Source organism: the organism of the source record quoted next, unplaced genomic scaffold, assembly GCF_019419815.1.
Source record: "Pyrus x bretschneideri cultivar Hongxiangsu unplaced genomic scaffold, Pyrus_bretschneideri_v1 Contig34, whole genome shotgun sequence".
In the NCBI taxonomy this organism is placed as follows: Eukaryota; Viridiplantae; Streptophyta; class Magnoliopsida; order Rosales; family Rosaceae; genus Pyrus; species Pyrus x bretschneideri.
Window position 1 is genome coordinate 145,898 of NW_025999657.1, and position 27,043 is coordinate 172,940.

The 27,043-nt window shown below is 36.8% G+C and overlaps 2 protein-coding genes and 1 long non-coding RNA gene across 3 annotated transcripts; 1 reads left to right on the plus strand and 2 right to left on the minus strand.

Moving 5' to 3' along the window:
* Nucleotides 1-104: 104 nt before the first annotated feature.
* Nucleotides 105-5,344, minus strand: LOC125480573 (AT-hook motif nuclear-localized protein 8-like). Its single transcript, XM_048591532.1, has 5 exons — nt 4,678-5,344; nt 4,516-4,568; nt 2,286-2,417; nt 849-1,010; nt 105-667 (listed from the first exon to the last, which is right to left on the minus strand). The coding sequence occupies exons 1-5, from the start codon at nt 5,177-5,179 to the stop codon at nt 392-394; spliced, it is 1,125 nt and encodes a 374-aa protein (XP_048447489.1). The 5' UTR covers nt 5,180-5,344; the 3' UTR covers nt 105-391.
* LOC125480575 lies at nt 5,252-26,522 on the plus strand. Its single transcript, XR_007260912.1, has 3 exons — nt 5,252-5,267; nt 8,781-8,787; nt 26,123-26,522. It is a non-coding gene; the product is annotated as an uncharacterized LOC125480575 (long non-coding RNA).
* On the minus strand, nt 23,645-26,123 carry LOC125480574 (mitochondrial carnitine/acylcarnitine carrier-like protein). Its single transcript, XM_048591533.1, has 4 exons — nt 25,968-26,123; nt 25,807-25,871; nt 24,712-25,103; nt 23,645-24,348 (listed from the first exon to the last, which is right to left on the minus strand). Exons 3-4 carry the CDS (start codon nt 25,101-25,103, stop codon nt 23,847-23,849), a joined length of 894 nt encoding a protein of 297 aa, XP_048447490.1. The 5' UTR covers nt 25,807-25,871; nt 25,968-26,123; the 3' UTR covers nt 23,645-23,846.
* Nucleotides 26,523-27,043: the final 521 nt, after the last annotated feature.

Genomic DNA, 27,043 nt, shown 5'->3' on the forward strand with positions numbered 1-27,043 from the left:
AAACCAGCCAGACTTCCGGCAAGTAGAAGAAAGAGGGGCCGGAGCAGATTCCACGACACGAGATGAATGAAAATACAGTAAGCCAACTGAAACAGATCGAGAAGTGGTCATAATTAAAATGCAATTTGCAACTCATGAGAACCTAAAGAACAGGCGGCGTATTCTCAGCTATCAGCAATAGCCATGGTTCAATCATATGAAGAGTGAAGACGAGGAAGAAGAAAAAAAAAAAAAGCTCAATAATCTAGAACTAAGATAACCCCCTCGGACTCGGAGTTGTTTTGGAGAGTGAAGGATGTCAATCGGCATTTGAAATTACAACGCAGTGAGTCAAATGTGGTCGCTGTACTGGTAAACCGGCTGGGAAGCATCATCATCTTCTTAAATTTCCTCACTGTTGAGCTTGACCCCATAACTGATACATCTGCATATTAGGGGGTTGATTAGCATTACTGTAGAGCACAGGTCCCCTGTTGCTGTTGTTGAGAGGACTGCTTCCATTCTCGTCAGATGACTCGCTTGACCCTCCTCCTTGTGAGGATGGGCTCGCTGCTGTCATTGGCGCACCAAAGTTCAGCATTTGTGATGCTAGGGGAGAGGAAGTTCCCGATTTTACCAAGTTGGAGTTGGATTTTTTCCCGTCAGCAATGAAACTACCCACAATCACCTGGAGTTAAAATTCAAATTGAGTTAAGAGAATAACAGGATTATACTTTCCTGTCAAAAAATTCTCAATACAGTTAACTCGAAAAGTTTCTTGCCCTGAACATCCTTTACAACTGCAGAAGGTGAAGATAGTCATAATTTTATATAACTTATACGCTTAGCAAATAGTAGCAGAGTGGTACCTGTACTGGTGATGCTGCCATAAGCATGCCAGCAACTCCACCTCCCAAAACTTGACCATCAGACCCTGCCAAGGATACACTCAAACCACCACTTCTGCTGCGATTCCCATTATTTTCAGAAAACAAGTAGGAACCTGACAGAGAAATAATCTCGTATCGACCCTGCAAAGAAAAACACAGAGATAATAAAAATTAGCACAAAGAATAACTAATTAATTAAAAAGCTAAATATAAAAAAAGAAGCAGCCAGGTATATAAGACTGTTGAACAGAAAACACCAGAAATGGATCGCGTGACTACATAACATCGAGTGCTCAAACAAATTTGTAATTTCATTGGACAAAGGCCAACCCACTTGAAAGGGTATTACATTACCAATGTATTGGTCTGTGTAAGTGCAGTGGACATGAAAGTGAGTCATGCTTGTGGGAAAGAAGGAGTAATTCATCAGAACTACTCCAATTGATAATAAAGACTATTTTAATTTACAGTAGCAAGTATTTAAATCATATATCGAAGAAATTGCTATCCATTATACAAAAATTAAAAATAAAATTAAAAAAAAACTCATTCTATATAAACAACATATTTTGAAAGTATAGTAGAAGGTTTGAAGTGATGAGCTTCAGCTGCATACGCTAAATCTTCAAATCGTGAGACTACTTTATGTTCAATGGTTAGCACTGCATTTCATTATCTGCCTTGTTACAGATCAAAGAGGTAACTCTACTATGTTTCCCTAACTCGCCCAAAATCAGATAAATAACTCTTATGAGCTCAAATGTCTCGTAGCACAAGTTTCCTAACTCAATGGAGTTTACGTTAAACGGAAAACTTCTATTGGTCACAATGCATGGTGATTCATGCTTGGATTTTATATCAAGGGTTGAAATTAAAACTTCAAAAGTACATCCAATTATTCTGCACCATGAGATCTGTTAGCCTCAATTATCATACAATGAGAATATATGGTGCAAGCTTATGGAGGATACAACCTATAGCCTCCAAACAATAAAAGCATATCATTATTGGAGGAAACAAGGGAAAAATACGGTTCATTTTCACAGCAACAACAGCATTGCAGTCTGGAAATAGCAGAAAATGAACTGTTGCAAAGGAAGATGATCAACTTTAGATGCCACCACTCCACACTAATAACTTCAAAATGACTTCTTTTTTTCCCTAGATCATGACACATTGAGACAGATAATGTTTTTCTAAAAGATACAAGAAAAGTAAATATCAGCAAAATCAAGAAGAGGAGGATAACAACATAGCTCCACACAAGTTTGTAAATCTTTGCATCTGTTATCTCAAGTCCACTCAAACTAAATTCTTGTGCTACAGGTACTGCAGTATCACAGTATGCACATAATAAACCAAATATATGTTCCAATCTCCATTCAAATATAACTGCTATAAAAACATCAAAGGTACCTCATATGTGACAGTACCACCAGACATTGCTGGCTGGCGAAGGGTAACATTGCAGGTGGCACCATTTGCAGAGAGAATACAAACTGTGCGTGGTCCCTGCTGTGAAAAGGCCATAACCTTTGCTGCTATATCCTGCAAACCATAAGGCCAAACAAATGAGAACGCATACCATAACTGGACAAATATCTTAATATAACCATGCAGAAAACTCAAATTGGGATTAAAAAATGGAAAATGAGAACATAGTCCTGAAGGCTAAAATACCATAAATCAGTGCATACAAAGAAATGCTATATACATTGTCTATTTTACCCAATTCAAGTGTGTGACCATTCTGGTTCATAAAGTAGACTCAGACAATAAAATATCGGCATCAAAAGGGTGCAAAAATAATTTATAAATATAAAAGAATAATCCTGTATATGGTCCAATGATGCAGATCAATGCAAAAACAACCCAAACAATCCAGGTTATCTCAAATGTTTCTACTCCAACTCCACAGCCAGGGAATCAATTAATTATAAATGAACAATTCATCCAACAGCAACAAATTTAAAAATTTACATAAAAACCATGATCATTGGGTGGAGAATAATGGTTCTGTTTGCATGCAGAAACAGTCATATGTACTAAGGAACTAAAGTTTACAAATTGAATTTTAAATATAATGCATGCAGAAACCCATCATCAAACTGAGCTACAATTATGTTTGATATACATCATTAGGGCACAATGGAAACAAAAGGAAAACAAATTCATACATTGAAATGCAGGTTTAGAGAGATCTGACAAGCCATCGCTTATAGGGATGTGCAAATCATGGTCACAACCAATCAACCCAGCCCAGTCGAGGCAAGCTGAACCAAGTTTAAGAAAATTAAAGTAACTATCTGTAAACCAATAAAACCAGGTGTCACATACTAATGTCTAGTACTAAATACTGATGTGACTACTCCCACACCAACACCCACTTAGCCTTAATCCCTCTTAGATTTTCATCAAAAAAATTATAATTCTTCCTAATTCTCCAGCCTTTACCAACTCTCTAGCTTTACTTCCTGCCAGCATTACAGCGCCACAAAGCCACTTGTTCCGCCACAGCCCTGCCTGTATCAGTCTCCTCTCAACCCACTTATCTCAATTTCTCTCCTTCCTCTCTCTCACCAACCCACCCTCTCATTACTTCCTTTGTCTGCACCATACTGTCGCACTGCTTCCCTTGCTCTTTTCTTCTTCCTAAAGTGGATTATTTTTTATATTGATTGAGGATTTTTATACAGAAGTTTGGAACACTTATTTATTTATTTATTTTTTTTTTATAATTTGTCTTTCTAACATTTGAATTCTGTTTCTTAATTGTTTTTCCAATGATATTGATACAAAATGTATTTTCAGCACTGTACCAAAATTGTCAATATTTAAGACACTTACAATGACAACATCCAAAGGAAACTTTCACGAGAGATAAAAGTAATCCATACCATAAACAATCAAAACGAAAAACCTATTAAGTGGTATCTTCATTTGTTAAAACAAGCAGGATATAAGTGGTGCAGCCATTTACTACAAACTACTTAAATATTTTTCATTCCTTACTAAGAAAAGTTGAAAGATTTTCTCACTTTAAAGCCTGATTTCCTAATACTTCCACGTAAGCACATTGACAATTGATGCTATATACAGATTCCTGTCTTCTATTTTCTTTTATGAATGCAATTTTTATTTCATGATCATGACCACATAAACCGAAGAAATGATACGATTTGCCAGATGACAAAAATAAAATAAATGCAGACACACACACTCACCAAATTTGTTAAAGGAGCCATAATACCAAATAATACAACTACTTACACAATTGATAAACTAAACCACATATTATCTTTTGCTTCAGCAACAAACAACAACATCCATGAAATACACTACTATTTTGTTATACCACTGAAAGCCAATATTTTCCCAATTCATACAAACTAGAACTTTACTTCCCTTTCGCACAACTATAAATGTTTTTTTGTCGATGAGGTGCAACTATAAATGAGATTGAAGGCCATTCTATATTGCACTAAACTAACATTAGATATGTGTGTAGATATATATTTGAATAATGCATCCCTTGATACCATATATAGAGATATAAACAACCCAAAAATAACAACTTTCTTCATAGAACTACTATAACTCACTCTTTACTAACTACAATTTGCTCCACATCAACAAAGTCACATACCTCGCCAGCTTGCACCATAATAACATGAGGCGTGAATCCAACTCCGCCAGCTCCTGCACACAACAAAACCAAACAACAATAACTACAATGTACATCAGTAAACTATAAATCCACACCCAAGTTTCGCTCTTTACAAAAATTCAAACTCAAAATCTCAATTACCCAATGCGTCCAACTGCTTCTTGCCCGAACCAGGGGGCCTCCCCCGGTTCTTCTTGGCCGGAGGATCTGAAGACATCGTGCCACTAGACTCTCCATGGGTCCCAGCCGCGGCCGAAGCCGAAGAAGGAATCTGCGTGGGCGTCAATCCCAAAGCAATGTTGCCGTCAGGCGAGTACTTCCTGGGCCGCCCTCTCTTCTTCTTGGCAGCTGAAGCCGAAGAAGAGTCGATGTTGAACCCTCCGCCGCTGCCGCAGGGCCTCAACGCTCCATCGTAGGGACTGGGGCTCAAAGAATCCATCTGCGGTTTCGACGTGGGCTGCTGCTGCTGGGCCACCGCGTTGAAAGGGAACCGTCCCGGGTTAGGGCCGCCCATCATGGAGCCCGAATTAGGGTTTATGCCGGCGGTGGGCATGGATGTGGGATAGGAAGGCAAGCCGACCATCATGTTCGGATGCTGAGGCGGGTGTGGCGGCTGTTGCTGCGGAACTTCCCGCGAATCCATTTGTGGGGGGATCAAGAAGGGGGCGAGCTGATTTCGCGCAATGGGGGTGTTTCGACTCCGGGAAAATGTACTACTTTAGAGAGAGAGAGTACAGGGAGAGAGAGTACAGAGAGAGAGAGTACAGAGATGGTGGTTAAAAACGAGGGTTTAAATTTTGTTTTAGGGTTTTGGTGTTTATTGTGGCCTTTTTATAATAAAACGAGTTTCTCTAATTTTGTTGTCAACGGGCGCCGCTGCGTATCTCTTTCAATTTCCGACGTGGCAGGGAATTAGAGTACTAATAAAACTCTTCCTCTAGCAATGATTATTAATTTTAATCCAATTAGAGTAATGATTGTTCAACAAAAAAAATTAATGATCACTAGTCCCATAACTCATCAGCACGTGTAGTTATGATCCTTTTTACCGTCAAAATGAGTCACTTGACATACACATGAGGTCAAAATCAAAGGGCAAATATGAGAAACTAAATGAAAAAAATTGTAAAAATTGTCTCACAACTTAAACTCAATTGAAGAAATGATCACTCAACTTTAACACAATTAAAGCAATGGTTCCTCAACTCTTACTCAATTGTAGCAAAGATTCTTCCAACACTACTCGTTTTGACAGAAGTTCTGACAGAGTTGATGAAAATGACCATAACTGCATATTTTGAAGAGTTAAGGAACCATTGGTCATTGATTTTTTGTTAAGGGACCTTTGATCCAATTAGGTTAAAATTAAGGGACCATTGCAAAGGTTCTAAAAAACGTTAGGGTTCTAGGGGCCTAGGTGAATTTATGTAAATTTATTGTATATCTTGTAAATAAGTGTCTATTTACACTTCAAAAAAAAAAAAAAGGGAGCTTTCTATATAGAGACAAAAACTTTTATTATGAGCTCATTTGGATGTGCTTTTAAAATGATCAAAAACACTTTTGGTGAAAATGTTTTTGGAACCAATTCTTAGTAAAAATGTAAGTAAATTCTGGAAAAATACTTAAAGTGCTTTTGGAACCAAAAAAACATTTTCTCTAAAAGCACTTTCAATAATTTTAAAAGCACATCCAAACGAGCCCTATATTTCAAGGAACTCCACTAATTTTTAAACATGTCAAAAAGAGACAAAAGCATAAAAACAATTAAAGCCCAGCCCAAAAACATGAAAAGAATGTTTAAAATACCCACCATACCCCTAGGATTTTAGGGTTTTAATAAATCTCAGCCATCATAACTCCAACAAAATTAATATGTGATATAAACTCAACCCATCCTCGACTATTTCTGCTGAATCAGTTTTAAAACCATATGTAGAATAAGTTTGTATCATTTATTACTACAATCAGTTCAATTAGTCCCGGCCTATTTTTGCAGAAACAGTTCAACCACGTTTTTGACCATGTTTGCATAATTACTTCAACCCATCCTCGACCATTTTCCCAGAATCAATTGACTCGTCTTCGACCATTTTTGCAACATTAGTTCAACCAGTTCTCGACCATTTTTGCAGCATCAGTTCAACTCGTCTTCGACCATTTTTGCAAAATCGGTTCAACCCGCCCTCAACCATTTGCAAAACCAGTTCAACCGGTCTTCTACTATTTTTTCAGAAGCAATTCAACCCGTCCTCTACTATTTATGCAGAATCAGTTAAACCTGTCTTTTTTTCCAGAATCAGTTTAACCCATCATCAACCATTTGCAGAATCAGTTCAACCCATCTTTTTTTGTAGAATCAGTTTAACTTGTCCTTGACCATTTGCAGAATCTTTGACCATTTTTGCAAAGTCAGTTCAATCTATCCTTTGTCATTTTTGCAGAATCAATTTAATCCGTCCTCGACCATTTTTGCATAATTAGTTCAACCCGTCTTTGACCATTTTTGCAGAATCAGTTCAACCCGTCTTCGACCATTTGCAAAATCAATTTAACCCGTCCTCGATCATTTTTGCAGAATAAGTTTAAACCGCCTTCGACTATTTTTTAAGAATCAGTTCAAACCGTTCGATCATTTTTGCATAATCAGTTTCTTTACACACCCGCATACCCTTTGGGACTTGCCCTGTGTGCCTGCCCCAGGCCCAACATGCCAACCTTCACGGCTAGATTTACCAAACTGGACCTATGGCCTGCAACCATGATTTGGGCTGCCCCTAGCAGCCACCTGAGCCCATTAAACTATATAGGCCTTGCCCTACTCATGACACCCATGCCCACCCTGTTTGGGCTATGATTTTTCAAATCCAATGCTAATTTTTGGCATTCTAAATAATTTTTGACACGCCCCAATCCCGATGTCTGGGGAACATCGGGATGGCCACGTGCTGACCAACACCTGAGGATGACACAAGCCATTTAATGAATGCATATGCCAAGAACATGTGAAACAGGCATATAAATTTCGTGCGAACTAAGCAAAGTAATATTCAAATAAAAACCTTACCAAAATAATATCATAATATTCAAACGTCAAATAAATGATAGTGATAATGCATGACATATTCAGACCATACATCTAATTCAGAATATAAGCGGAAGGTGCTATTACAAGTGATGTCAAGCAGAGAGGATGATATGATATCACTGGTAGGGGAATGCCTCGTAGCTTGGATCATATGCCTCGTTCGTATGTCCTGAGGGAGCGCAAAATAAATATGAATAGACCAAGTTGATATATATATATATATATATGCAAGTATAAAATACTAAAATAATTATTCATCAACGTACTAACCCCTAAAGTTTTATGGAAACTCAATAGTATAATAGGTAATAGGTTTTCCGAAAACCCTAGCATGCCATAAAACCTTTCATAAAACATATATCGTATATAATGTGCTAAATAGTGGTATTCTAATCCACTGAAGCCCTACATCACCTGACCCATAGGTCAAATATAATATATCTTCCGACCCGTAGGCCAAATAAGTATTACCATCCGTAGGCAAAGCAGTGACCACTAGATAAGCACAAAACATTGAATATAATCTTTCCAACATATGTACATATATCTCAAAACATGTTCATAGTATATAGTCATCTATCATATATACTACAAAGAGTGTAAAAACATGTTCATAAATAGTATATAATCATCCATCATATATACTACAAAGAACATAAATTCGATAAAGTATGGTATTCCAAAATATTCTCAGTAAAGCATGATAATCATAAAGTGTAAATCTAATTCACTCATAAAACGTAATCATTAAAGGGTTTGGGCTTGAAAGCCCAGCCCAAAACTCTAGGCTAGGGGACCCTAGGCTTCCGTGTTTGGGTCAGCTAACCCATTTTTCGTCGAGGAAGAAAACCAGAGCCTCCTAAGCTCCGGTCGACCCAATGCATCACCTTACCCTACTATCTACCTACTAAAATAAAGATAGAGATGAGAGGAAGAGTTTTGTACCTGTCTCATGCCGTGAGGTGGCCGAAGTTGGCCAAATTTTTGGCTCAAAGGCCACAGGGTTCGACGGAGAGGTTTGGGTGGCCTCTGGGTGTCTCGGTGCTTCACAGAGGGGAGAAAGAGAGAGAGGAAGAAGGTCTAACCTGATGGTGGTGGTGGTGATTGTTTGTCGCCAGTGTGTGTGGGTGGTTGTGTGTCGCCTAGAAGGGAAAAGGAGAGAGGTCCTAGAGAGAGAAAGTTTGTGTGAGCTGAGAAAGAGTGTGTGACTCGGGGGAGAAGAGAGAAGGACAGAGAGGTAACTGCCACATGGCAGGCAAAGAGATGAAGAGAATTTGGAGGAAATCCAAAAAAAAGATCCGGATTAGGTAGGGGATGAAGGTATAATGGTAATTTCATAATTCCTTTAATATAAAATTACATAATTGCGATAGGGTTTCACAATTTTAACCTGAATGTTATAGTTATTTTTTCTTCTACGATCAACCCCAAATGGTCTCAATTTTTTGAATTAATTAAAGTGACCAGCAGTCCATTAATCTGACAATTAATCCAAAATTATTGGCTTGAAGTCCATTTTTGGCATTAACGATTCAATAAATTATTTTGTTTTCTTTGAACCGTCGACTATCTTTCGTAATCCCGAAGCACTCACACTTAAGTTCCTGAAGCAATCCACAAATCCACTACACTTTATTGCATATTGTATTCTGTGTTCTTGCAGGTACCCCTATATGAACTAAACGTTCATAAACTAAATCGAACTTGTAGTTTCGAATTTAGTGCCTTTGAAACACAAAGTTTCATTCAAAACTTACCATATGAAACCTATAGCTTGCCTGCATAAATTAAACCAATACATGTCTATAGAACCCGAATGTTCTACAATGTATGTCTATGACTTTCCATATGACTAACCATGTTTTGTGTTTACCCTTTGTCTAGGGATATGTCAAACTTGAACAAGTTCGATTTTCATCGCTCTGGAAGTCTCCAGAAGAAACTACCTAAAGTGGGTTCAAGACTTGAAGCTCCATCTTACTACAAAGAGTATTAGAGCTACCCTTTGCCCCGAAGGCCCCAAACTTCAAGAACAAGGAAAAAGCTACCATTTAATCAGATTTCACTGAAATAGAAATGTGTTACCGTTGTGGATGAGGCTATTACCTAGTATCATTCCCATCGTGAGTCTAACCTTGCACATGTAGAAATCCCCGAAGCGGCTACTATGTCCATGAAGGTTTCAGATTTTCATGAAACGTCCGCTCATATGGAAAAATAAATTTATACATGTTTTTAGGATGTTTTAACCCCTAGCGGCCGAACCCACTAGGAGTGGCCGAACCCCCTCCTTATTTTCTAGGTATATGGCTTAATTGTCAGACAATTTTTCTAGGTCTTTGAAATTATTTGTTTGATTTTGGTTTGTTTTGAACTTATGGACAATTATTTTTTGGATATTATTTCTCGAATTGATTAATTGAATGAATGGAATTATATTAATGCATGCAACCGATTCAATTAATTTATTTCTAGGTATGACTAGTGGGGAAGTTAGTTGTTTGACTGATAGTGCAACTACGCACACCATACTGCGTGAGAAATACTATTTTACTAACTTAGTAGCTAAGAATGTACCTCTGACAACCCTCTTAGGCCTATCCAACCTAATAGAAGGATGCGAAAAGGTCCGTATAATGTTATCCAATGGTACTAAATTAACCATTAAAAAGGCACTCTATTTTCCATGTTCCGGAAGAACGTTGCTGAGTTTTTGAGATATTCGAGATAATCAATATCATGTTGAAACCATTGAAGAACATGGTTTTGAATTTCTTTATATCACTTCTTACGAATATGGCCGGAAGTGTATTCACAAAAAGTTGGAACGTCTCCCAAGTGGGTTATACATAATAACTATTCGAGCCGTAGAGACACAACATGTGGCAGGCCCTAGTGATGGGTTCCAGGACACTCTCCTAGTTTGGCATGATCAAATAGGACAAGATATGATGCGTCGTATCCTCAAAGTATCTCACGGGCATCACTTGAAATCTCATCCCGACCATCCGCTTTGCAAAGCATGTTCCTTAGGGAAGTTGAACATTTAACCCTCAATTACAAAGATTATTCACGACCTCCCTAAATTTCTTCAGAGGATTCAAGGGGATATTTGTGGACCTATCCAACCAACATGCGGACCATTTAGATACTTTATGGTGTTGGTTAATGCATCGACACGATGGTCACGTGTTTGCTTATTATCCACAAGCAATGTTGCATTTGCGAAACCCCTAGCACAAATTATTAAGCTTAAGGTTAATTACCCTGATTATCTGAGCAAGTCGATTTGACTGGATAATGCTAGAGAGTTTACGTCATAGACCTTTGGCGATTATTGCATGTCTGTTGAGATTGAAGTTGAACATCATGTACCCCATGTTCACACCCAAAACGGCCCAGCAGAAGCTTTCATAAAGCATCTTCAAATGATAGCTTGGACTTGGGTTATGAGAACTAATTTGCCGGTATTTGCCTGGGGCCATGCAATATTGCACACAGCTATGTTGGTCCGCCTAAGGTCCACCGTTACCCAGCTTCACCATTACAGTTAGGTATTGGATACGAGCTTGACGTCTCGCATTTAGGTGTGTTTGGGTATGCAGTCTATGTGCCAATAACACCGCCAGTACGTACCAAAATAGGTCTTTAGAGAAAATGGGACTATATGTCGGTTACGATTCGCCATCAATTATACGCTACTTGAAACCCTTGATAGGAAATCTCTTTACTGCATGTTTTGTGGATTATCATTTTGATGAGACAATCTTCTTGTCGTTAAGAGGAGATAAGATCACTAACATTCCTATAGAACACCGCAAATTGTTATGGATTACTTCCACTATGTCTTATTTAGATCCTCGCATGCTTCAGTCTGAAAATGAAGTGCGACGCATTCTAAATCTTCAGAGCATTTCTCAAAGTATGCGAGATGCATTTATTGATCTAGCAAAGGTGACGAGATCACATATATAGGCTACAAACGCACTTGCAAGGATGGATGTACTTAACGTACACCGAACAATCGTCGTGGAAGGCCTGATCGACTTCGAAGGTGGGGTAGCCGCACCTTCCACACGGCATGGTACACTAGTGGCTAGCTAATCACCTGCTCCTACCTTGAAGTGTGGCAAGCCTCCTGGTTCAAAGGATTCACAACCTCGAAAGAAGAAAATGGCACAAACTAGTGATCCTAGTATAAATCTGACCATTACTTACTCATTCATTCAAACGCATGAGGTTATTTAAGATTACGGTGATGCTTTAGATAAAACATGTTGTCCTTATGAGAATCATGAGATTTCGGTCCATTACATCATATTGGATGAGGTTTGGAATCAAAATGGGATGATAGTCGATGATGCATTCGCATATACCGTTGCTTCCAATATCATGCTTAGTGATGACATTGAACCACGCTCCGTTGATGAATATCGACGTAGAATGGATTAGTCAAACTGGAAACAAGCAATCTAGGTCAAACTCAATTCGCTCGTGAAACGAAAGGTATTTGGGCCTGTAGCTCATACTTCACCACATGTGAAGCCCATGGGCTATAAGTGGGTTTTTGTGAGGAAGCGTAATGAGAAGAATGAAATAGTGCAGTACAAAGCACACCTCATAGCACAAGACTTTTCTCAACGTTCTAGGATTGATTACGAGGAGACGTATCCCCCGTAATGAACATCATAACATTATGCTACTTTATCAATTTGGTAGTTTTTGAAAAACTAAATATGCAGCTTATGAACGTGGTAACCGCGTATCTTTATGGGGATCTAGATACGGAAATGTACATGACAGTTCAAGAAGGACTTCCATTAACTGGTTTAAATAGTTCTAGACCACGGAACACTTTCTCTATTAGATTGAGAAGATCACTCTACGGATTAAAACAATCCGGGCGAATGTGGTATAGCCGTCTGAGTGAATATTTGACAAGTCAGGATTATGTGAATAATGAACTATGCCCATGAGTGTTCAGTAAGAAGTCACATTCTAGATTTACGATCGTTGCAGTTTATGTTGACAACATAAACCTCATTAGAACTTCTGCAGAGCTTAAGAAGATTGCCACGCATTTGAAATCGGAATTTGAGATGAAAGATCTTGGGAAAACTCGATATTGTCTTGACTTGAAGATCGAGTATTGTTCGAATGGAATCCTAGTACATCAATCGAACTACACCCAGAAGGTGTTGCAACATTTTAATAAGGATAAAATGAAGCCTTCAAGTACTCCTACGGTTGTTTGGACTTTAGATGCTAAACGAGATCACTTCCGTCCCAAGGATGATGATAAAGAGATTTTGGAGTCTGAAGTTCCATACTTAAAGGTAATTGGTGCTTTATTGTACTTGGCTCAATGTACTAGACTCAACATCTCCTTCGTTGTTAATCTTTTGGCTAGATACAGCAATGCGCCTACATGCAGACATTAGAATGATGTTAAAGATATTTTCCACTACCTTAAGGGTACGACGGATTTGGGCTTGTTCTACACCCATGAATCCTCGAGAGGAGTTACCGCCTCCTGGGTCCTCGGGTTAATTCTCACCTCATTGGTTACTCAAATGCTGACTAACTGTCTGACCCACATAGGGCAAGTTCTCAAATGGGTTATGTCTTTATCGTTGGAGATATCGCTATATCTTGAAGGTCTACCAAGCAAACGCTAGTTGCGACTTCTTCGAACCATGATGAGATTCTCGCCTTATATGAAGCCTCGCTAGAGTGCTTCTGGTTGAGAGCAGTTATGGAACATATTCAAAGCACTAGTGGTCTTACTTCCGTCGTTGGCCTTCCTATGACGATCTTTGAAGATAATGTAGCATGTATCGAGTAGTTAAAGAAAGGATACATTAAGGGATACAACACCAAGTACATAACGCCGAAGTTCTTTTACTCTCACCAGCAATAACAACATTAGAGCTTTGAAGTCAAGCAAATCCATTCTCTGGACAACCTGGCCGACCTCTTCACGAAGTCATTGCCCAAGTCTACTTTTCAGAAGCTCATCCAAGGAATCGGTATGCGTAAATTATCTGAATTGAATCGCTTGTAATTTTATTCGTAAGTTATGTCTAAGTCAAGGGGAGTATCTTGAAGCAGACTTACTTGATCTTAATGTACTTTTTTCCTACGATTAGGAGCATTTTTCCCACTAGGTTTTTGCTACCTAACGAGGTTTTGATGAGATACCCATCCTAGGATGATCATACTTCGTTGAGTTCACTACATTTGTCCTGTTTGATGTTTATTTTATACATTATTCACACTTCTCACCTTTCTCCTTAGTCTATGGGTTTACCTCATGCCTTGGGTTTTACCATAGCGAAGTTTTGTGAGTTTTACTACCAATGCACACTTACTTACTTGTGTTTGAGACTCGCGTTCACCCTTTACGTCAATGACTTCATCAACTATTCTACCTTATCTACTGAAGATCTGATGCGACAATTTGTTTGAGTACTTACACACTCAAGGGGGAGTGTTGCAATCCTATTGGATTAAGAATGTGATTGTGTAAATCCTAGTATATCTAGGAGTATCTTATAGTTACCTATGAGAAGTTGATTATCTATTAAGAGATGTAATCCTATAAGGGTAAGGGTTCTACCCTTCCTACTACTATAAATAAAGGCATATGGGGGTGATACAACACACATCTCAGAATTAAATCTCTCTTTCTTTCTTGTTGCAGCCGGCCTTCTCTCTCTATTCCTTAGATCGCTCAGTTAATTAGGCCTACAACATCATTAACAATTTTCTTCACCAATTGCCAAATCCATGATAGTACCATGTCATTGCATCTCTTCCAAATGGAAAACTTTGCATCAGTGGTTGCAGGAACCTTAATAGACCCATCAATAAATCTGAACTTATTATTTGCGCTGAGAGCAATGCACATAGAACGGCTCCACTGTCCATAGTTGTGTCCGTCAATGAGTTTTGAGACTAAAACAAGACTTGGTGAATTCGAGTGGCGAAGGATGAGGGGATCAGATGCATTTGGCATCGCATCTATTGGTTTCTCGTCACCCATGTAAACTGTTTGCAGGGAAAATTGACTGTGTTTGTAGTGGAGGGTGAATGAGCGTCTAGAGTCACTAGGATCGGTGCTCTAATACCATGTGAAATTGTAGAATTGGTGATTTTATTGATATGTCTTTGTACAGAGAATACAAGGATTTTTACAAACAGCTGGAAACTATTCTAAGTAAAAGAATCCTAATTTGATGCTAATTATACATTTACTCCTAAAATCTCTGGAGCCAAATCGTTGACTATCTTCCTGATTCCTATACTCACTCATTAACAATTTTCTTCCTTTAAAAGATTTTTTGGGACTAAATTTTTCATGAATATATTTGCGTAATACCCCTAACAAATAAATTGACTTTCGTCTTCTTCAAACATACAGCTGTTCATCAAAACTAAATTATCCAAAAAATAGAAACCAAAAAGCTAAGTTAAATATCACTCATTCATCATAAATCAAGCATTGACAACCGAATCAATCTAATGACAATATCTCATCTACAGAAGCCTTACTTATTCATTACTGAAATATAAAGACCCAAATATATTGTACTATATTTTTCTTGGTGGGTTAATGTTTCCCACACTCAGTGAGGCGTTTCTTCTGAATATAAGCCCCTCTGTAAATTTTCAGTTCTTGTTGCGAGCTTTATCCTGAAGATGATTAGCCCCAGCTGGTGGACCGCGACACCTATTTATCGGGTTGCAGCCACGGTTGTAAGGGTTAGGCGGAGTAGAAGGTGTAATAGCATCGTCATTGGGATGAAACCCTCTCAGTCTCTTTGATAGTTCAGGATCCTCGCAGACAGTACGTACATGATGGTTAAACACCAGCATGCTAACAAAAAGCAATCACACCAACCATATCTTCATGTTGAAAAGCCTCAACAATATTTTTCTCTGATAGATGTTTTGTATTTGCTATTAGGATGACAGACATTTATACAAAAAAATATATGCTTTCCTGACCTCAACTTCAAAGCCTTCGTATTTTTGCACATATTTTACACCATTTAATATGAAACCAAATTCGTATCTAATCACCAACCGCCACATTGACTTTTTATTTTTTGAAATTGTTGTATTTGTAAACAAATACAATTAAGTTAATAATTTCATTGTGTATGGTAACTATAGTTAATAATTTTATTAATCTTTTTTTTTTTTTAAATTTCATTGTGTGGTAACCCTATACAATGACTTCCAGAAAAATATTAGGTTAATATACCTGGTTGGATTCTTTGAATTTCGTATTTATCTTTTATTCTTTTGTTTCTTTCCAGAAAGGATAAAATTAATGTATTCGGTGTTAGCCTTAAAGGTTATACAATTAAAACACAAAAGCAGCAAAGCATGGCAACACCAAGATCTTCTATAAACACCTAGCCGGATACAACTACTCTATGAGAAGCGTTATGTTGTGTGTTCTAGGGCTTATATGAACCGCTGTTTTATATAGGTTAAAAGTTAGGGTTTCCATCCATAAAGGAAACCTAAGCCTACTTTATTAGCCTCCAAGTCAAGTATCATAATCATATATAATCAAGGATTCCATCAATCCTATTTCCAATAAAAGACACCTTATATAGGATTGATATCTTTAAGAGATTAAATCACAATCAACATTATTCTCCAATATTACATTCCTATTACATGTAGTAGACCACTTAAAGGTTGATTTACATTGGATAAATCCAACATTCTCCCACTTGGTCTACAAAATGTAATATTCATGTTTATACTTGAGATTTGGAGACTAATGTCACTTTAGTGGCCATGTAACAGTGATTACATCTCGTCCTTAATGCAATTTCTGTCAAATGCATTTCTTAACATGGAACTAACAAGGTTGTAGGATTGACACAACCTAGAACCTTCATAATCACACATGCTAAGATCCTCATTCACATGAAACACAAATTATGATCAAGAGATGAAACTTTAAATTAAACTTTAAATTAACCAAAATGTCTTACTTTATATCATCTCAGGTCCACCTTATTGTAACTCACAAGTTACACTTTATGCTTATTCGAAGCCTTAAATCTGCCAATGTAGATATCCTTCATTTAATGAAACCACCATAACCTGTAGGTGTGAATACATCTCCAAAACAATCACGCATCACTTTCATTAGATCAGTAACAATACAAACGATGTTTATAGCCTACGGACACAACTGAAAATACCAAATAGGCCATGTCCAAGTAAAATATCCCAAAAACTTCATAAAATAAATTAATTCAACACTTGTGAGCAAGATGAATTAATATGTTTTTGACACTGATCTATGCACCATACCAGTTACTTTCATAGTGTCCAACACTTGCAGGTAAGATGGAAATCCTCACAATTGAGGCAGTGCACAAACCATGTCATGCCATTTAATATGCAATTTGATAACAACTTGATATTTGATATATATTTCATTAGATGATTGACTAGCACACGAAAAATGTGACTTGAAGAATCCAACTAGAGATTAAAATGAATACATGGATTCTATACATACCTTATAGGTCATCTACAAATGTAAGGCATTACTAACACGAAACTCAAACTCCCACTGATCTGCAACATCGTTACTTAATTTGCAAATCAATACTTAAATCATATTTTTGAAAATATGCCTTTGGGAATAGCCTTACTTAGTTAATGAATGCATATTACCTCAATGAAAGGTACAACTAAGCATGAAAACATTCACGACTGTTAGACAAAACATGCATCCAACAACCATCTTATATGTATCAATGAGTCCATATTTATGCTAAGTCCTTATGAGCCTCAAACAAATTATCAACCAAGAAATACAAATGATTGCAAATAACAGAAAAATGTACGCATATACCAAGTATCCATTCGTGCAACTTAAACATATTATAGACATTTGGGTACGCACAAATTCATGGACGATAGAATAATTCTTTAATAGATTCATGCAAGTCCACTTAACGCTCAAAATTTTAGAACAACTCCCACTAAGTTTTCAGAGTTTATACTTGCAAATAAGTTAATGAGTGTGAAGCCTAATTTTCATTCACTAATTCTCCCACTTGGGCAAACACTCTTTCAAAGATGTACCTAAATAAAATTGCTTCATATTTTAGACATAATAAAATAGACATTACAATCAACATAAAGTTGTCAAACAGAATTTTCAACAACGAGTTACACTTACTTTAAAATTAATCATAATTAATTTATAAGTTTGATTGCAACCAAATTTATACTGATCAAAATAAACATACTAATCTTCATAAAATAAAAATATAAAGCCGTTTTGGGTCAAAATAGTAGTCTAAAGTCACGTCTCAAAAAGACCAACACAATCTGCCAGTAAAACTGTCCATACAAGCATGGGTTACTAGTAAATTCACCATAATTAAAATACATGGAAAAAAATTACGAAAATTTGCAGACACATGGTAGACATCTATATGTTGAACATATAAAAAATTTAGTCATTTGGTGACCATTAGACATGTCATTCACCCGATTAAATCAAGACATGCAATCTGCCAGAAACAATTATGTGCATCTATCATGAATTTATACATCCAAAACAATTTCAATTTCGATGTCCAAAGGAAACTTTAGTAGTCAAATTTCATCCTCTAAACCGACATCATAGTTCAAATTGAAAAGATTTACAAGCATAAGACTTAAACAATGCGTACCTTAGCAATCCTTAATTAACCTTCATGGGTCCAATACTTTTGCATCAACAAGTCTCATGAAGAGACACAAAATACGTCATGATGCAACCGATTTCCATGCCTTCAACACAAACTTTTATGGGGCTCATTGTGGAACTATTTGTTACTAATGGCATGAAACTTTATCCCAATAAACTTCATGAAACTAAATTAATTTACACTTGTAGGCTAGAAAATTAACTAGTTTCTAGTACTATATTTTATGTCACAAAAGTACCTTCATGAAAAACTTCAACACCTGTAGGCAATATGAAGATTTTCACAACTTCTGTGAAATAAAACTCATACTATGCCATCTTAATTAAACTAAAAGAAATAACCCACACCTGTAAGCAAGAAGATTATCCCTTTTATTGTAATTAAGATACAAAGTTGACCGAAGTAACTCAAAAACATAGTCTCATCGTCAACTAAACCATTGTGGCTTGCTTAGTTGAAAAGGCATTGGTCAACTCTGCCCTGAAACGATACAAGAAGTCACATGGATTAATTAACTGTAAGTGAAAAAATTATGATAACCTAATTCGAGCTTCGAGTCTTGCCAACAAATGGCACTAATTCCTTCATGACTCCCTTTGACATCAAATTAATCTCAAAAAACCTAACAGCATACTTGAAAGAGATTAATCACATATAGAACAAGTTTTATTCCACCACAAGAATGTCAAAACTTATTATTATGGAGTCAAATACTTAATAGAAATACTTTATGTAATGGGAAAGAACAATACATTCCTTTATTTTAAAAGCTAAATCGCTCAAATGTTTTCTTAAGTCAAACGGGTTCCTTTTCTTTTGTACCTTTCTTTGCGTAGTACGAGGCTCCTAAAACATTGGCATCAAAATCATGCATTAGCCTTGTAAATACCAAATTAAATAAGGGAACTACCAAAATTCTTTTCTTCCAAAAGAAACATCTCCAATACATGCCATACATTAGCCTTGTATAAGTTTCTTTTCTTCTCACCTTATGACACATAAAAATTTACTAATCAAAGCACTATTTAAATTCTTTAGGCATAGGGAAAAACCACAAACAATAATACATGTTTGAAAATTCATGCTTATCAATTAAGCCACATACTTTGAATGGATTACATACCTCATGCCTTCATATGTTCACCACTTCTTTGTAAACATATTGTCACATAATTACTACAAACCTTATTCATTTGCATAATATCCTTGTTCTTGTCACCGGATGCTTTTTGTCATTCTCAGTCAATCCACAAATTATACATCAATTTTTCATAGTTAACTGGTCATGTATAATTTAAATGACTATTGATGTAGGAAAGCAAATTATAGAAAACCCGATTATTAGGCATCTGACACTGTTAATGGCATACAATTTTATACACATCTCACGAAAAATTGCTTCAAGCAAATTAGTTACAATTTATCATATGCCATGGTCACGGAAAAATTAGAAGAAATTGTCTCACCTTACACATCCTTGAAACAAATAGCCATATCCGTGATGCTATAGATGCAATAACAAAAAGTTGCCAAAATTTATATTGAACTGCTTTCAAATATAGACATAAATAAATTTAGCATACGCATGCATTCCTGCAACACAACTTTAACATATGTTATCACAATCATAGGTAGGCACAACATATTCCAATAGTATTGATAAATTATAGGATATGATAAATTCCGTCTCCTACAATAAAAAAGATGTCACGACATGGTTGGATTTTACGAGAACAATATAACACTACATGAATCCAACATAACCATTCCTGATATAATTTATCATGAAGACCTAAAGGAAAGATCATACCAGAATTTCATATACTGATGTAATACGAACCTCTTCATTGGGCTTGTTCGACTGAGGATCTTAAGAAATCCTCCATTTCAAGGTTAGAACAAATGTAAATACATACACATGCTTATAAAAACTTGAGATTACAAATGTATATATATAACCTATACTTTTGCCGAGTTTTGTCACGTGAACTTGTGACGTTAGGCATTGACCCGTATTGGGCTGTTGTCGCTGTCCACCTTGGACGCACCTAACATAGGAGGTCTATCAAGTGGTAATATAATAGAGCCCGCCTTGAAACCCTTAAGGCGGCAGACCGCAGCTGCTGGCTGTGTAAAGAGGAACCCCAACCTCATGGATTCAACTTATACATAAGCAGTGCATGGTCAACCAAAATATTAGCATTAAAATTGGAATAAAAACTCTGAAATATTCCATGGTTTTCAATCCTAATTAATCCAATGAATTGACTAATCAAATTTTCTTTGTCATTCCTTTATTAGAGCTATTGGTGGTAATCAAATTTAACTAATCATATTGGCTTTTAAAAATTACATGCGCTTGCTTGATCAAAATACTAGCAACTTCCAGACTTTGGTGGTTCAACAAAAACAAATTATATGCAAAAGGGCCTGCATAAAAATGCCATCAACCTGACCATATATTATATGTAATTATAATAGGTATAATCTGGAAAACTGTTGGAATTCGAAGCAAACATCACCATATAAATTTTATACTTCAATCCATGTTTGGATCCCACTGCAAAATATTTACATATTAGCACGATATACATACATACATACATACATACATACATACATACATATATATATATATATATGCTTCCCCCAAATTCCAATATGATTATAGGATTGAAACACGGTTTACAGTTATTTCTGATAAAAAGTTTCAAATTCGTGCCATAAGATTAATTAGTAAGAAATAATCTTGATACCATAAACAACACATTCGTAAGCCCCGTCGGCCTGTGCTCTTTAACCGACCTCCATCTTTTATTTTTAATATTTAACTAACACTTGAATTTAGGATCAAAAGGAACTGATCATAGAATATATCTGAACATATCATATTAGTACGCCGAGGATATGGAATCACACTTGAATTTAAGACCAAAATTCAGTTTATGTATTTTGTAAAACGACTCTATGTATCATCGAACTTAATAGGTTTTAATTATATAACCAGAGGTGCTAATATCAACTGTTAGCTTTATAAGGTTATACAATTAAAACACAAATGAAAGAGTCACTAACCTGATTCCAATGGTTGCCATGGAAGTCGAACACAAAAGTAGCAGAGCACGGCAACACCAAGATCTTCTATAAACACATAGCCAGATACAACTACTCTATGGGAAGTGTTATGTTATGTGTTCTAGGGCTTATAGGACCAGTGTTTTATATAGGCTAAAAGTTAGGGTTTCCATCCATAAAAGGAAACCTAAACCTAGTTTATTAGCCTCCAAGTCAAGTATCATAATCATATTCAATTAAAGATTTCATCAATCTTATTTCCAATATAAGACATCTTGTATAGAATTGATATCCTTAAGAGATTAAATCACAATCAATATTATTCTTTAATATTACATTCCTATTACATGTAGTAGATCACTTAAAGGTTGATTTATATCGGATAAATCCAACATTCGGATGAACCCATTCAATTCTCTAATTTCCTTTTATCCTTCGTTAATTTTAGAAAAATTAAAACATTTGTAACTGGATGGATTCTTCCAGTTTTCTCTCTTCCTTTTATACTTTGTTAAATCTCCAGAAAAGACAAATTTGTTGTATCTCTCCAATTGCCTTTAATTTTGTACTGTGTTTTTCTCTTGCGTAAAAAGTTACGTGATCACCTCCGGTACTAAAAGTATAACCTAGCTAAATGATATTACAAATTTACCACCATACTTCACTTTTAACGCTTTCAATGTGAATGTATTCCATCTGTTAATCTGCTTTAAATTTGAGAAATTTAACGAAAAATTTTAGGTATTATTTATTTCAACGAAAAATCATATTTTTATACTAAAAAGTTAATCATGGTATTATTCATTTTACCCTTTTTTTTGTCCTTATCATTAAAATTCAAAGTTTTTAAACTCTTTTCATTAGTTTTTCTTTAGAAATTTTAGTATTGCCCCTTAGAGCACTTTTTAAACTGATGTGTCTGCTTGACTATGATCACGAATTGAGTGAAATTTCCCATAATATTTTTAAACTAGAAATGAATGATTAACTGTAATTTATTACCAATTATCTTTCTTATTTTATAAAATAAAAAATAAACCGGAACGGACCTGATTAAAAATTAAACAAAAATACCGAAATGGGATTCTTCTCAGTCCATGGAGACAATTTGTCAATCATCAGAAGTCAAATGCTCCAATCTCACCCAATCACTGCCAGACTGTCTTTTCGTTCCTAATTGATTATAATTGATTTTGTATGAACCTCCATTGTATTTTCTTAATTTTCAAAATAATTACATAAAAATGATTTTAAAATGTCTTCAAGATTTAAACCCAAAACTTCAAAGTAAAAAACAACTTGTTGAACTAGACTAAACAACTACTTTTGGTATGCACTATCTTTATTAATATATATTTAATCCACTCTCAGATCACTGTCCGTCAACGACTTCAAAAAAATCATGTAAAATGTTAAAAGTTCTCTAATTTTATTACATATACATGTGAAATCAACAATTTGCACTGCCTAAAGCAACCACATGTAATTTATCTGTTGAATATAGTCTCACACGTCACTCTCAAGTCTTCCAATAGTCTTCATTTTTGTATTTTCTATAATAAAATGCCCCGGTGGGCGGAAAAAGAATTTTAGTCATCGGAAAAATATTCCAGCCGGAAAAAATTCCGTTGACTGGAACAATATTCCAGAGGAATTTCGGCCGCCAGAAAATTTTGCGATGACCTTCTCCAGCGGATAAGGTAGTTGGGCTTGGAACTTTGGAAATGGGGTAGAATAAGATTTTGAAAGTTTGAATATAGAGGAGAAATCTGGAGTGTTGAACCTAAACTTGTGTGACATCCACATCGCCCAGGGGTGATCCTTAAATGTATATTCCTATCCCTACCTAGCACGAGACCTTTTGGGAGCTCACTGGCTTCGGGTTCCGTAAGAACTCCGAAGTTAAGCGAGTAGCACGCGAGAGCATTCCCAGGATGGGTGACCCATCGGGAAGTTCTCGTGTGAGTTCCCAGAAACAAAACCGTGAGGGCGTGGTCGGGGCCTAAAACGGACAATATCGTGCTACGGTGGTGGATCGGGCTCGGGTTGTGGTGGGGGCCCGGGCCGGGATGTGACAACTTGGATCCTCAAACTAACATTAAAATGAGGCTGCATTTCAGCATTTGGGTAACCAATTTGGCTTCGACGAAATCCGACGTCGGAACCAAGAAATCTGCAAGAGTATCTACTTTCTAGGGAAAGAAAAGAAGAGAAAACCAGTGCATGTAATATGAGATTGGTAAAAGAATGTCTCCTCCAGCAACAGAAGTGTTATTACAAATTATGGAGGATCCTAGTACCCAACCACAAGTTCAATGTATAGAAAAACTGCTTCTGAATCAGAAAACGAAGACAACTAATCAAAGTTTACTAATTCCACAGCGACCAAATAGCCCGAAAACAAATTATCATCCCAAACTTGACCTCGTGACCTCATATGCCAAGAAGCATGCTGCGTTAGCTGGAACACTTCTAGCCATAGCTGGTCCAAAGCCCTTATAGAGGCCTTTGACTCCCTCTGAGGCAAGAATCTTTTTAAAGGCATCAACTGACCCCGAATACTTGGGATTTTTGAAATCATCTACCTGAAGTACACTCTTGACAACATCAGTTGGGTAGACGGAAGCCCAGAAGGCTGCTCCCCCCAATCCTCCAGCTACAATCAGAGATCCTCTTCCCAACCCGGAAGTGTCCTGGCCTCCAGCAAAGAACTGCTTGAGGGCTTCATAGACACCAAACATTGCAGCATTTCCAGGTATTTCTCGTGCCATAGTAGGAACCAAGCCCTTGAACAGACCCCTCGCACCACCTTCCGACCTAAGTACCTGCTTGGCCACATCCAACGGCCCTCCATACTTCACTGCACCACTCACTGAGCCAGCGTCCCCCAATGCACTCTGGGCTTGCAGCCTGTTCTACCATGAAATCCAAACAGAATGTACGTAAGGATTCCTATTTCCTTATTGAAATGGCAAAGTGATGAAATTTAAATTTAAACTTTTTTCACTAAAAAGCTAATTTTAATGATACGAATCAATCTGTACATACAAACCTTACACCTTGATTGAAAAACAAAATAAAAGGAAAGGAATAGGTTAAGGTGTTTAACATTTCCTTCAAGGAACAAAACTAGTATAGAGTGGCTACAGATATATTGAGCAAGTGCCAAATAGAGAATGCAGGCATGAGAATGAACCAAACTTCAGGTTTCGATAATGTATTGAAAATTGGAATCGTGTTCAATTTTAAATAGAAAATAGCCATTACACTGACCTGCACTTGATCAACTCAGTGGGGCATGCCAGAAAGGACACAGCTACTCCAGCCCCTGCCCCACAAATGACCTGCTGGCTAACTGTAAGCGGGGCACCAGGTTGAGACCTCAATAATGTCTCCATCTGCCCCCTTGCTGTGAAGAGGACAGCATTGAAGGCAGCAACAGTGGCAAGTGGAGCTCCCATTCCTTTGTAGAGACCCCCTGCTCCCTCAGCAGTTACTGTCTGCTTGACAGCATCAAAAGCACCTGAGAACTTCGGAGGTTGTCCTGGGAGCGGAGTAGGCTGGCTTTGCAGTTTAACCTTTATGGTATCAAATGGGTGGCCAACTACTAACTGCGCTGCCCCTCCAACAGTCCCAGCTGCTAAGTCCTTAACTACTTCCCCCATCTGCATTTTCAGAATTAGAAAACCCAAAAAGTTAACTTTTGGTATATGAATATGCTACACAAGGACCTTGCTGATAAGTTTGATGGAACAATGGTTCTCCTAAAAGTTATCAATCTATAGCCAGAGGCCAAAAAGATTTCAATGCTTAAAACAGAAAGCTTTTTGAAACATCACCTTATCATACACGACTGCCCATGTGTATCTCTGTGTGGGTGCGTGTGTGAAATTCTAGATATAATATCGATTCATGACAAGCGGAATAATATGTGGAAAGTAGGTCTTTTGATTGTTGTAAGACTCTGGTATGTATTGTTGTAAGACTCTGGTATGTCATATTCATAGAGAAATTTAGGGAACGAAAAGAGGTAGTGCTACACAAACTTCTAGTAGTTTGTGACATTTAGAAAACGAAGATCAACCATCGATTCTTCTCCACCTTCAGATTTGCGGTTTTTAACATTTTAATCTCAACCTTTGATAAGAAATCCGATAGCTGATGATTATAATCCTTGGTCACCCAGTGACAAGAGAACCAGACTCGATTAACAACAGTGGCTGAAATGGAATCTATATTGTAAATTATCAAAATGCTCCAATTTTGCAGCTTGTTCAATCTCAATATGAGTCGCATGATAAGCAATCAAAGGCAATCGCATTGGACAGAATTAACACTTTGAAGCAGAAAAAAGGGGAAGAATCTTACTTGACAAATAATTGGCGGCACCCAAAATCAAAGGAAGAGCTCTCAAGAGTCCAAGATGGTCCAATCTGCAAAAACCCAAGACCCATTAGATCCATTAAATAGAATCTGTGAAACCAAAAAACCCAAAACATGAAAAACCAAAGCGGGTAAAGAAAGAATACCAGAAATTCAGAAAAAGGATTTCGGTGAATGTTGAAATTGTACGAGGACGAGAATCTGTGAATAATAAGGGAAGGAAATGAATCTTGGGGGATATCAGAACCACATACACAAACCAACCACCAGCTCTGTTACTGGGTGGGGTGTGAACTGGAAGAGAGAGAGAGAGAGAGAGAGAGTAGGTGTGGTTGAGAGAGAGAGGGAGTGGATTCACATTCAGATGAGGACGCAGTGGTTGGGCAAAAACGAGGTGTCAAAAAGCCAATCACAGCCACTCTCTCTTGTTCTCTCCGATTGAATTTCCAAGTGTGTTGGGAGCTTATATTTATACGCAACAAACAAGTGAATATGTCTGTATCATGACTCGACCCTCCGAATTCAGCCAATTTCGGTTGAATTCGAATTTGGAAAAATAGGCTAAGAAGAAAAACATAGCGCAGCACCTACTCTATCACGAAAATACAGCCTCCTATGTTTTATTTTGCTCTCATTCAACTTTCTAACCTTATCAAATGTATGCTGCCCCTACCCGGGTCAGTATAGAAAATTGTCCCTCCCTTTCCACGCTCGTAATTTCTTCGTTTTAATTTGGGATTAGGCGTTATTTGCACGCGTCTGAAATCAAGTTCTATCCATCTATTCTAAACTCACATTCACACATCAAAGTGAAATTTAAAATGACCAAAACGCCTGAAATTGTTTTTTCAAATACGTAAAATAAATGAATAATAAATTCCGAAACATTTTTTTTATGCTTCTTTCCTTAATACGCAAATACATTTGTTTTGGAACCACATCCAACAACTTTCTACTTATATATTTAAATTAGAAAACAATGCAAGCTTATTTAGTTCTTTCACAAAACCGATTAAGATGATACTACCGTCTACAATGCGGTAAGCACCGTATCAACAATTATAAAGTATGAAGACATCAACCTCTTCATTTTATATTTTTATTACTCTTAGTTCAACATATAACTCTACTCTTAATCCAATATATAACGCAACAATAAATAGATTACCGAGGAAGATGGCGATTTTCATGTAAAAACTATGCAAAGAAGTTATCTGAATAA

Coding starts and splice junctions, on each gene's coding strand:
- LOC125480573 (XM_048591532.1), bottom strand. CDS start 5,179: ATGGATTCGCGGGAAGTTCCGCAGCAACAGCCGCCACACCCGCCTCAG. Junction 1,011..2,285: donor GTGGTACTGTCACATATGAG/GTACCTTTGATG, acceptor TTTTCTTTGCAG/GGTCGATACGAGATTATTTC. Junction 668..848: donor TGGCAGCATCACCAGTACAG/GTACCACTCTGC, acceptor TTTTAACTCCAG/GTGATTGTGGGTAGTTTCAT.
- LOC125480574 (XM_048591533.1), bottom strand. CDS start 25,103: ATGGGGGAAGTAGTTAAGGACTTAGCAGCTGGGACTGTTGGAGGGGCA. Junction 24,349..24,711: donor ACTGAGTTGATCAAGTGCAG/GTCAGTGTAATG, acceptor ATGGTAGAACAG/GCTGCAAGCCCAGAGTGCAT.